Source organism: Myxocyprinus asiaticus, chromosome 21, assembly GCF_019703515.2.
Source record: "Myxocyprinus asiaticus isolate MX2 ecotype Aquarium Trade chromosome 21, UBuf_Myxa_2, whole genome shotgun sequence".
Lineage (NCBI taxonomy): Eukaryota > Metazoa > Chordata > Actinopteri > Cypriniformes > Catostomidae > Myxocyprinus > Myxocyprinus asiaticus.
In genome coordinates, this window is record NC_059364.1 from 46,772,870 (window position 1) to 46,785,543 (window position 12,674).

A 12,674-nucleotide genomic window follows, 5' to 3' on the forward strand; every position below is an offset into this window, starting at 1 on the left:
ATGTTACCACTTGGTTCTGTGATTAGAAAATACAACATTAATTTCCATTGCTATGCAGATAACCTGCAATTGTATTTCTCATTGAATCCCAATGATCTGACTAATTTAAATGTTCTTTAAGCATGTATAGCAGATATTTAAAAAAATTCATGGCATGTAATTTTCTTCAGTTAAATATTGATAAAACAGAGGTTGTCATAATCAGTCATGATTCTAGTCCGATTGAGTTAGACTGGTGGTCCCAAATATTCAGCATGTTGTGAGAAATGTGTATGTTTGATGGGCTTGTTTAAGTATTTTTGTAACTGCTGATCTCCTGGGATTTTCACGCACAAAAGTCTCTAGAATTTCATCAGAATGGTGCCAAAAACAAAAAAACATCCAGTGAGGGGCAGATCTGTGGACGGAAATGCCTTGTTGATGAGAGAGGTCAACAGAGAATGGCCAGACTGGTTTGAACTGACAAAGTCTATGGTATCTCAAATAACCATTCTGTAGAATTGTGGTGAGAAGAATAGGATCTCAGAATGCTATTCTGAGATGCGGCTTGTCGCTGTTTTGATGGCATGATGTATATATACATTATTCTGAATATATTAATAATGTATATATAATTTTTGCATTATGCTCCTCTATAGAGTTTTTCAAGCAAACTAGCAAGCTAACATTCTTGAGGTAAATGTAAAGTTATGTGACAGATTGTTTACAAGCTGTTTTATTGATGTCTTCCCGCGGATGAAACATAGATTGGTTGATTACACGAGAGACAATACATTAATTTAGACAGTACTGTACCTTTCAACATGCCCTCCGATGTTCATTCATGTTTTATTTTGTGTAATAACTTGTATTAAAGTGCAGAAAATTATTGGTTCATTTGCGTTTGCTAGGCATACAGTACTGAATACTGTTTTTTTGGAGGGTTTTTTGACAATGGAGGCTATACTTTGTACACATTTGTTTATCTCACACTATTTGTCATTTATCACTATGTAAACCTTTAGTTGTCAAATTAAAAAACATTTCATATCCTCTTTTAACTGAAGACTACAATATATATATATATACACCGATCAGCCACAACATTTACATTTATGCATTTGGCAGATGCTTTTATCCAAAGCAATTTACAGTGCCCTTATTACAGGGACAATCCCCCTGGAGCAACCTGGAGTTAAGTGCCTTGCTCAAGGACACAATGGTGGTGGCTGTGGGGATTGAACCAACAACTTTGTGCTTACCAGTTCAGTGCTATTAGTGCCACCTGCCTAATATTGTGTAGGTCCCCCTCGTGCCGCCAAAACAGCGCCAACCCGCATCTCAGAATAGCATTCTGAGATTATATTCTTCACACCACAATTGTACAGAGTGGTTATCTGAGTTACAGTAGACTTTGTCAGTTCAAAACAGTCTGGCCATTCTGTGTTGACCCCTCCCATAAACAATGCATTTCCATATGCAGAACTGCCCCTCACTGGTTGTTTTGTGTTTTTAGCACCATTAGGAGTAAATTCTAGAGACTGTTGTGTGTGAAAATCCCAAGAGATCAGAAATTACAGAAATACTCAAACCAGCCCGTCTGGCACCAACAATCATCCATGTGATTATCTAATCGGCCAATCGTGTGGCAGCAGTGCAGTGCATAAAATCAGGCAGATACGGATCAGGAGCTTCAGTTAATGTTCACATCAACCATCAGAATGCGGAAAAAATTTGAACTCAGTGATTTGGACCATGGCATGATTGTTGGTAAACAAAAGCACTGACACTATTAATCTGTCTGTCTCATGTTTTCTTTGTTCTACAGCGGTATCTCTTGCACTAGCTTTGAACGGTGTCTTCACAAATACCATCAAGTTGATAGTTGGAAGGTAATGTACAAATATGATTTCCTCATGGCTTCCATTTCCTCCAGAAGTTATTAATTTAAAACCCTTTACTAAGGGTCCTGGGTAGCTCAGTGGTAAAATATGCTGGCTACCACCCCTGGAGTTTGTTAGTTCGCTAGTTTGAATCCCAGGGCGTGTTGAGTGACTCCAGCCAGGTCTCCTAAGCAACCAAATTGGCCCGGTTGCTAGGTAGGTTAGAGTCACGTGGGGTAACCTCCTCGTGGTCGCTATAATGTGGTTTGTTCTCGGTGGGGTGCATGGTGAATTGAGCGTGGTTGCCACGGTGGATGGCGTGAAGCCTCCACACGCGCTATGTCTCCGTGGCAAAGTGCTCAACAAGCCATGTGATAAGATGCACGGGTTGACTGTCTCAGACGCAGAGGCAACTGGGATTCATCCTCTGCCACCCGGACTGAGGTGAATCACTATGCGACCACGAGGACTTAGAGCACATTGGGAATTGGGCATTCCAAATTGGGAGAAAAAGGGGAAAAATCCCCCCCCCCCAAAACCCCCCTTTTACTAGGTATAGTTTCCTTCCACAGCGACTGTGAAATTCTCATCTGATTTTACTTAGATTAAAGGTGAAGTGTGACATTTTGTTCCACTAGTGGCAAAAAATTGCAAAAATATTTATTGTTTTAAACTAATTTCAAACACTCCCCCATCTGCCAGAGGTCTTGAGTCCAAGTGTTGGGTAAGTTACTCAAAAAAGTAATGTACTTAAAAGAAAATAGCTTAATTAAAAGTCAGTAATTGTAATCTGATTACACAAATGTAAAATGTAATGTGTTACACTACTAAATTACAGTAACTATTTACTTTTTTAATCAAATTACACCCAGCACTTCTTGATGATCTTGACTGTGTCCATCAATTAAATCACACAACAATGTCCTAATTGTGACATACTTTGTTGAATTGATTTTTAATTAATTGTAATTAGGCCTACTAACTAATTTTAATTACCAAAAATGTATTGTTTATTAGTGTCCCACTTTTTGGATACAACTCTGTTACCGCACGATTTTCCATTTCAAAAAATGTAAAAAAGAAAATTTAATCACCATTTTTTTTAACATTACTTAAAATTGTGACACCCATGAAGTTATATCATTTGGATGTCAAAAAGTGATCAAATGAACATTTTGCTTAAATATAGTGGACATTTGCATTTACCAGTTTATTTATTTTTTTCATATATCTTGTCTATTTAATTTTTATGATCATTTCATGTTCATTGTTAGGGGTCACAAAAACCAAAAACTTCATATAAAATACATTTCTTTATTTCTTTTTTTAAAGCTCATATGATATTTAGTTTGACTAAATTAAAGTAAGTTTTAAAAATAACATTTTGTGAAGGTTAAACACCACATTTATTCAGCCTGGTCTCATGAACAATATGTGACTGTGGCAACATTTTTGCAAAGCGAAATTGCATGCCTTGTTACACGTTTGGCTGCGGTTCTCAACTTCAAAAGCAAGTGAAATGGTGTCGTAATCAGATGAGGTTTTTAAGGTGAATATTAGATGGGAGGTTTTAATGAGTAAAAAATACCTTCCTAGTCTAAAACTTTAACCTTAACCTAACCAATAGTGTTCTAAAATCAAATGAGGTAGACACAATACATGCTTACCCTTAACCAACACCTAAACCTAACCGATCGTGTTTCGATATCATAAGATAGCAGTGTGTGAGTCATAGTTTATAAAGTCATATTCAGCCATTGTAGTTGTGATTTGTGTGAGAGTGAATGAAACGCACAGTTGTTGTAGCTCCTCTAGTGTTAATTTCACCAGGAAACTGCAACAAAACGTAGAATTCGGCACGTAAAAGTCAGTTTGCAAAAATGTACTTATAGTAATGTTCATTCTATTAGACTTGGATTTATAGCCTACTTGTACAAGTGCCTTCTATTGACTGCTTTTAATAACCACTGCTTGATTTTTGACCTTAAAAAATAGTATGTTCACATCAGACCCATTTTACTCATTCTGTCAAGAGCGACTATGATAACCTTTGTGGCACGTACAAAAAAAAAAAAAAAAAAAAAAAAAAAAGCTTTTTTGGATTAGCATTATTTTCAGGGAACAAGAGGACATGAGAAATTATGACTTGAAACACAGTTTGGCCTTCATTTAATAAACTTTCATTATACTAGAATACAATCACTAGGTGATCACTATTTTTACCACATTGTGAAAAGGCCATTGATTTTCAGCACATTTGTTAAAAGTCTTAGATTTTCAGCATAATTTGTCTTTGAATTTGATTTGTCTGCATAGTACAGGCAATGAGATCACAACTTTCAGGACACCAGTGGAACTGCCCCCTGGAATTGATTTTTATGGTCATTTCTAACCTTATATAAACACAAAGCCCATATTTTGACAACTGAATGAATGTAATTTAAATAATTTATTAATCAGAACAATTATGGCTGTTATTAATAAAAACGTCTTGGTTACTCATGTAACCTCTGTTCCCTAATGGAGGGAATGAGACATCGTGTCAATGTAGTGACACTAGGGGTTCGATCTTGAGAGCCCCAATCACCTTTGCTTAAAATAGAAAAGGCCAATGAGAACTGGCGAGTGGAATTTGCATGCCACTCTCCGCCCCCGGACATACGGGTATAAAAGGAGATGGTGTGCTCCACTCATTCAGATTTATGCTGAGGAGCCGACAGAGAGTCCCAGCCATGTCAGTGGCCGGTTCAGTGCCGCGGCAGGAGGGATACAACGTCTCGTTCCCTCCATCAGGGAACAGAGGTTACATCAGTAACCAAGACGTTCCCTGTCTGTCACTCACTCGACGTTGTGTCGATGTAGTGACACTAGGAGTTCCTATAGGAAACACTGCAGGCGCTGAACCGTGTCACGACGTACGGAAGAGTGGACACGGGCAAGCTGCTGCGTCGTGACCTTCCAGCGAGTTAGGTAAGGTGAATCCCTAGTCCCGTTAAGGGGGGGAGGAGGCACTTACCCAAGTAGGCTACCGGCAGTGCCTTTCCTGATTTGCTGTTAAGCAATTTCCCTCCGAGCACTTTCTAGAATAGCGCTGGGAAGTGCTCTTCCCTCTCCAGGAAGGAGAGCACTACGGAGATCACATCCTACCGGGGGGAGGTTAACATGTGGAGAATACCTCACATGGACTTACCAACGGGGAAGTTCACATATGGAATGATACCACCGGAGGACCCTATCTTCAGAGAGGGTATGCAACCACAGTGGCCAAGGCAGAGAAAGCTCTGGTGAGGGGAAACACAGGGTTCACCTAAAGGGAAACCGAACAGTGGAAACTCATCATATGGGATTACCAAGGGGCATGGAGCACTAAGCCTGATCATACGAGCTCACCTGAAAAGGGGCATACCATGAGTACTGGGCCTGGTGTCGTTACTCCTCTGCCGAGTTCGTCACCGAACAGTGCTTAAGAATTAAAGAGGTGTCTGGGGTTCACCGGATATGGGGAACTGTTGTGGACAAAAAGGCACACATTATCACCTTTGAAAAAAGGGGAAAAGCACAATGCAAGCAGTACACCCAACCGGCCACCCGGTCTACCTGCTGTTACCGCGTAACACTCAGGTCGAAACCGTGTCTATGCGTAGGTTATAAAACCTCACAAAGTTATTGGGTGTAGCCCAACCCACAGCTCTGCATATGTCTGCTAGAGAGGCCCCCCCTTTCCAGTGCCCAGGAGGACGCAACACCTCTAGTGGAGTGCGCCTGGACTCCCAAGGGGCACGGCAAGTCCTGAGATTGGGATACAAGAGAAATGGCATCCACAATCCAATGGGCCAGCCTCTGCTTGGAGACAGCTTTCCCCTTCTGCTGTCCTCCAAAACAGACAAAGAGCTGCTCCGAGCATCTAAAGCTCTGCGTGCGGTCCAGATAGATTCGCAGGGCTCGAACTGGACACAGCAATGACAAGGCCGGTTCTTCCTCCTCTGAAGGGAGCGCTTGCAGGTTCACCACCTGGTCCTGAAAAGGAGTGGTGGAAACTTTGGGCACGTAACCAGGCCGGTGTCTCAAGATCACGTGAGAGTGTGCCGGCCTGAACTCCAGGCATTCGCTGGTAACAGAGAGTGCCTCCAGGTCCCCCACCCTCTTGACGGAAGTGAGCGCCACCAGGAGGGCCATCTTCAGAGACAAAGTGCTGAGCTCGGCCTGCTCCAAGGGCTCCAAAGGGGCTTTCTGTAGGGCAGGTAGGACCACAGAGAGATCCCAAGAGGGAATCATGTGCGGTTTAGGAGGATTCAACCTCCTCGTGCCCTTGAGGAACCTGTTGATCAGGTCACACTGTCGTGAGGGCCTCCCGTCCAGTGTGTCGTGATAAGCTGCTATGGCAGCCATGTACACTTTCAGGGTAGAGGGAGACAGCCATCTCTCCAGCCCATCCTGAAGGAAAGACAGCACAGACCCGATGGCGCATCTCTGTGGGTCTTCCCCATGGGAAAAACACCAGTTTGTGAAGAGACGCCACATCAAGGCATACAGCTGCCTCGAAGAGGGCGGCTCTGGCCTCAGTGATCATGCTTACCACCGCTGGCGGAAGACCCGCTAGGTCTTCCACATCCCGTCCAGGAGCCAGACGTGGAGATTCCAGAGGTCCGGCCGCGAGTGCTGGAGTGTGCCCTGCCCCTGAGTGAGAAGGTCCTGCCTCAGGGGAATGTGCCAGGGAGGTGCTGCTACCAGGAGCATCAGATCCGAGAACCAAGTATGGTTGGGCCAGTACGGCGCAACAAACAGGACTTGCTGCTCGTCCTCCCTGACTCTGCACAGAGTCTGTGCAATGAGGCTCACTGGAGGAGACGTATACTTGCGCGGCCCCCGAGACAGGGAGTACCAAAGGGGGCAGTGAGAGAACATTTGGGAGGTGAACAGGTCTACTTATGTCTCCCTGAATCTCTCCCAAATCAGCTGGACTATGTGTGGGTGGAGTCCCCACTCCCCACGGAGCATTACCTGCAGTGAGAGCGCATCCACTGCATGGTTGAGGACGCCCAGAAGGTGAGTGCCTCACAGCGACTTCGACGTCTGCTGTCTCCAGAGGAGGAGGCGGCGGGTGAGTTGCGACATGCGATGCAAGCGTACACCGCCTTGGCGGTTTATGTACGCTACAGTCGCTGTGTTGTCGGTTCAGACCAACACATGCTTGCCCTGAATCAATGGCCGAAGCCTCAGCAGGGTCAGCAATACCGCCAGAAACTCTAAGCAATTGATGCTCTGCCAAAGGAGTCGGGGCCCTGTCCAGAGCCCCGAGACTGCCTGCCCATTGCACACGGCGCCCCAGCCAGAGTTCAAGGCGTCTGTCATGACCACGATGTGCCTTGAGACCTACTCTAGGGAAACACCTACCCATAGAAACACCAGGTCCAACCAAGGGCTGAAAGTCTGATGGCACTATGGCCTGATGGTCACATGCCAGGTGTGGCACCATGCCCACCTTGGGACTCAAGTCTGTAGCCAGTGTTAAAGCGGTCTCATATGCATCAACCCGAGGGGGAGAACTGCCACCGAGGATGGCATATGTCCCAGTAGCCTCTGAAATCGTTTCACTGGTACCGCTACCTTCTGCCTGAAGGTCTTCTTTCTGACTGAGCACGTTTGGTCATAAGACGTGCCTTGAGAGTGACCGAGTCCAACTCCATACCAAGAAAAGAGATGCTCTGAACAGGGGAGAGCTTGCTCCTCTCCCAGTTGACCTGAAGCCCGAGTCAGTCGAGGTGCTGAGGCACAAGGTCCCTGTGCACACACAATAGATCTTGTGAGTGAGCTAGGATCAGCCAGTCGAGATAATTGAGAATGCGAATGCCCTTCTCCCTCAGCGGGGCCAGGGCAGCCTCTGCGACCTTGGTAAAGATGCGAGGGGACAGGGATAGACAGAAGGGGAGGACCTTGTACTGGTATGCTCGTCCCTCGAAGGCAAACCGAAGAAAGGGTCTGTGTCGAGGAAGGATCGATACGTAAAAGTATGCGTCCTTTAGGTCGATGACCGCGAACCAATCCTGATGTCGTATTGATGCCAGGATGCGCTTCTGCATTAACATCTTGAAGGGAAGCCTGTGTAAGGCTTTGTTCAAAGCATGTAGATCCAAGATTGGGCGTGACCCTCCCCCTCTCTTGGGCACGATAAAATAAGGGCTGTAAAAGCCCTTGCGCAACTCAGCTACGGGGACGGGCTCTATCCTCCGCCCAGAGGACGGAGACACCCTCGCCCCGCACCGTAGTGGAGAGGATGCCACTGAACATGGGCGGGCGTCTTGCAAACTGGACAGCGTAGCCGAGGCGAATCATCCTGATGAGCCACAGCGAGGGCCTGGAGAGCACTAACCAGGCCTCCAGACTCTGTGCCAGTGGCACCTAGGGGACGACTGGACGAGCCCGCGAAGCGTGTATGGGCAGAAAAAGCTGCCTTCCACGACTTTGTTAGCTCTTAGTGCACTTCCGGGAAGAAAGGCACCAGGGCGGGGCGCGGCCGTGAGTCACGCTTAGAGCCCAGAAACCAATCATTCAGCCGCAAATGCTCAGGGCAGGGTGGAGGGTTCCACTTCAGCCCGATGTTCGCAGCCGCCTGGGCAAGCATGGCTGCCATCTCAGCGTCCGCCTCATCCTGTGCTCTACCGCCCGTGGTCGGGAGCTCCGCTTCCGATAGCAGAAGCCCACCCTCCAATGCTGCGACCGAAAGCTCATCCTCGTCGTGATCCGCGATCCACGATCCACACATTAAATCCGCCCTGAGGCGGACCACCTGTATCGCTCGACAGCTCTTCCGGATAGAACGAGTGAGCAGGGGGATGGGAGGTCCGCGGGGGTTGAACCGGTGAAAACTCTCCCCTATCCACATCCAGATCGCTTGCAGTGCTTGCCGACCCGGCCAGCTGAGCATCAGCCCAGGACGGAGCGGGTTGGGGAGCAGCCACGGTGGCTTCTTGCTTCATGAAGAAGGAAGTGAGCCATGACCGCAACGTTCTGATGGGCATATTCTCGCAATGAGAACATAACCCTTCCTCGAAAGCTGCCTCGGCGTGCTGGCGCCCCAAGCACTCGAGACAGATTTCATGGCTGTCCGGAGGGGAGAGATAACAGCCACATCCTGTATCGCAAACGCGGAAGGACATCTTTAAAAAGATGCCAAGCATTCTTGTGCGAGCTCTTTTAGAAGGAAATATTTTCTTTTGAATATACTCTTTTAGCACCCGCGGACTCAGCCGCCGAAGCACCCAGGGGAAGCAAAATATGCGCCGTAAAATCCAGCAGCGTAAGCGAAAGGTGAGAGGACAAACACAAGCATGCATTCGGCTCCAAAGAAAATTTCTGAGTGAGTGGTGCATGCCATCTCCTTTTAGTTCCGTATGTCCGGGGGCAGAGAGTGGCATGCAAATTCCACTCGCCAGTTCTCATTGGCCTTTCCTATTTTAAGCAAAGGTGATTGGGGCTCTCAAGATCAAACCCCTAGTGTCACTACATCGACACAACATTGAGTGAGTGACAGACAGGGAACAAATTAACATCAAACACAAATGTAGGTGTAATAATGTAATGTACAAGATATCATAACACAATACATTTTCTGCTAGAATACATTTTACATAATTGTTAGGTCTTAATGTTAGATTATACAGCTCTCTACTGTCTATCATCACAGTAGATTTTGATGTTCAGTAATGGCTGTTTTGGAGTTGTAAAACAACTCTCCCCTCAGAGACATTGATTACAGATATCTGACAGCTACACACAGATCACTACTGTGTCTTTAGAGGCACAAAACCTATCACTAGAATATTATGTACACTATATTGCCAAAAGTACTCGCTCATCTGCCTTTAGACCCAATGACGTCGGCCCACCCTTTGCAGCTATAACAGCTTCAACTCTTCTGGGAAGGCTTTCCACAAGGTTTAGGAGTGTGTTTATGGGAATTTTTGACCATTCTTCCAGAAGCGCATTTGTGGGGTCAGACACTGATGTTGGACGAGAAGGCCTGGCTCGCAGTCTTTGCTCTAATTCATCCCAAAGGTGCTCTATTGGGTTGAGGTCAGGACTCTGTGCAGGCCAGTCAAGTTCTTCCACACCAAACTCGCTCATCCATGTCTTTATGGACCTTGATTTGTGCACTGGTGCGCAGTCATGTTGGAACAGGAAGGGGCCATCCCCAAACTGTTCCCACAAAGTTGGGAGCATGGAATTGTCCAAAATCTCTTGGTATGCTGAAGCATTCAGAGTTCCTTTCACTGGAACTAAGGGGCCAAGCCCAGCTCCTGAAAAACAACCCCACACCATAATCCCCCCTCCACCAAACTTCACAGTTGGCACAATGCAGTCAGACAAGTAATGTTCTCCTGGCAACCGCCAAACCCAGACTCGTCCATCAGATTGCCAGATGGAGAAGCGTGATTCGTCACTCCAGAGAACGCGTCTCCACTGCTCTAGAGTCCAGTGGTGGCGTGCTTTACACCACTTTATCCGACGCTTTGCATTGCACTTGGTGATGTATGGCTTGGATGCAGCTGCTCGGCCATGGAAACCCATTCCATGAAGCTCTCTACGCACTGTTCTTGAGCTAATCTGAAGGCCACATGAACTTTGGAGGTCTGTAGTGATTGACTCTATAGAAAGTTGGCGACCTCTGCCCACTATGTGCCTCAGCATCCGCTGACCCCGCTCTGTCATTTAACGTGGCTGTCATTCCCAATCACTTCCACTTTGTTATAATACCACTGACAGTTGACTGGAATATTTAGTAGCGAGGAAATTTCACGACTGGACTTGTTGCACAGGTGGCATCCTATCACAGTACCACGCTGGAATTCACTGAGCTCCTGAGAGCGGCCCATTCTTTCACAAATGTTTGTAGAAGCAGTCTGCATGCCTAGGTGCTTCATTTTATACACATGTGGCCATGGAAGTGATTGGAACACCTGAATTCAATTATTTGGATAGGTGAGCAAATACTTTTGGCAATATAGTGTATATTAAATATATCACATTAAAAGAAACAATAAACAGCGGATTTTACAACAGCCATTTTTTTCACTTACTGTATATATAGTGGTATTTTTCCCTCTAGCACTGGTGTGACCTAAACACATTGCTGTGGCTCTGTTTTTCCCTCTGTTAGTATTCATATGTAAAGATTAGGATGTATATACTGTAATAAGTTTGTGCTGTGATGTATTTTACTCATGTTCTTGCCATTGGTTTTCATCTGTGACTGACATTTTCTTGATATTGATTTCAGGCCGAGGCCAGACTATTTTCACCGCTGTTTCCCTGATGGTCAGTTGAACATTAAGATGTTGTGCACTGGAGAGCCAGACCTAGTGTCTGAGGGTCGGAAGAGTTTTACCAGCAGTCACTCCTCCTGTAAGTGCTAATATTAAAGGGGTCATGAAATTAGCTTTTTTTAATAGTTTTATTATCTTCCCTGCTGACCTGCCTGAAGACCTTCAGGCAGAAGGTAGCGGAACCAGTGAAACAATTTAGGAGGCTCCTGGGGCATATGGCATCCTCGGCGGCGGTTCTCCCCCTCGGGTTGATGCATATGAGACTGCTTCAGCACTGGCTACAGACTTGAGTACCGAGGTGGGCATGGCACCACGGCACCCGGTGTGTGAACATCACGCCACAGTGCCATCAGACTTTCAGCCCTTGGTCGGCCCTGGCATTTCTACAGGCAGGTGTTCCCCTAGAGCAGGTCTCAAGGCTCATCGTGGTCACAACAGACGCCCGAACTCGGGCTGGGGCGCCATGTGCAATGGGCAGGCAGTGTCGGGGCTCTGGACGGGGGCCCGACTCCAATGGCACATCATCTGCTTAGAATTGCTGGCAGTATCGCTGGCCCTGAGGAGACTCTGGCTGTTGATTCAGTGTAAGCATGTGTTGGTCCGAACCGAAAACACAGTGACCATAGGTTACATAAACCACCAAGGTGGTGTACGCTAGCGTCGCATGTCGAAACCTGCCCGCTGCCTCCTCCTTTGGAGTCAGCAGACCTTGAAGTCTCTGCGAGCCACTCACTTTCCGGGTGCCCTCAACTGTGCAGCGGACATGCTCTCACAGCCGGTAATGCTCCGCAGGGATTGGAGACTCCACCCTCACGTAGTCCAGCTGATTTGGGAGAGATTCAGGGAGGCACAGATAGACCTCCCAAGACTCCTCTCACTGCCCCCTGTGGTACTCCCTATCCGAGGCCCCCCTCATCATGGATGCCTTGGCACACAGCTGGCCTCGGGGGTACGCAAGTATGTGTTTCCTCCTGTGAGCCTCATTGTACAGACTCTGTGCAAAGTCAGGGAGGATGAGCAGCAAGTCCTGTTCGTTGCGCCGTACTGGCCCAACTGCACTTGGTTCTCAGATCTGATGCTCCTGATAGTAGCACCTCCCTGGCGCATTCCCCTGAGGCAGGACCTTCTCACTCTTCTCAAGATGGCCCTTCTGGTGGCGCTCACTTCCATCAAGAGGGTGGGGGACCTGCAGGTGCTCTCTGTTACCAGCGAATGCCTGGAGTTCGGGCTGGCACACTCTCACGTGATCTTGAGACCCCGGCCCGGTTACGTGCCCAAAGTTCCCACCACTCCTTTTCAGGACCAGGTGTTGAGCCTGCAAGTGCTCCCTTCAGAGGAGGAAGACCAGACCTTGTCGTTGCTGTGTCCAGTTTGCACCCTGCGCATCTATCTGGACTGCACGCAGAGATTTAGATGCTCAGAGCAACTCTTTGTCTGTTTTGGAGGACAGCAGAAGGGGAAAGCTGTTTCCAAGCAGAGGTTGACCCAT

At 47.0% G+C, this 12,674-nt stretch overlaps 1 protein-coding gene across 1 annotated transcript in view; it reads left to right on the top strand.

Moving 5' to 3' along the window:
- LOC127412050 (phospholipid phosphatase 4-like) overlaps positions 1-12,674 on the top strand; it is a 253,822-nt gene that overhangs the window by 176,355 nt on the left and 64,793 nt on the right. Inside the window, exons 4-5 of the mRNA XM_051648081.1 lie at positions 1,808-1,871; positions 11,140-11,264. Of these exons, the coding sequence (XP_051504041.1) occupies positions 1,808-1,871; positions 11,140-11,264 (189 nt within the window). The remainder of the gene's footprint in view (positions 1-1,807; positions 1,872-11,139; positions 11,265-12,674) is intronic.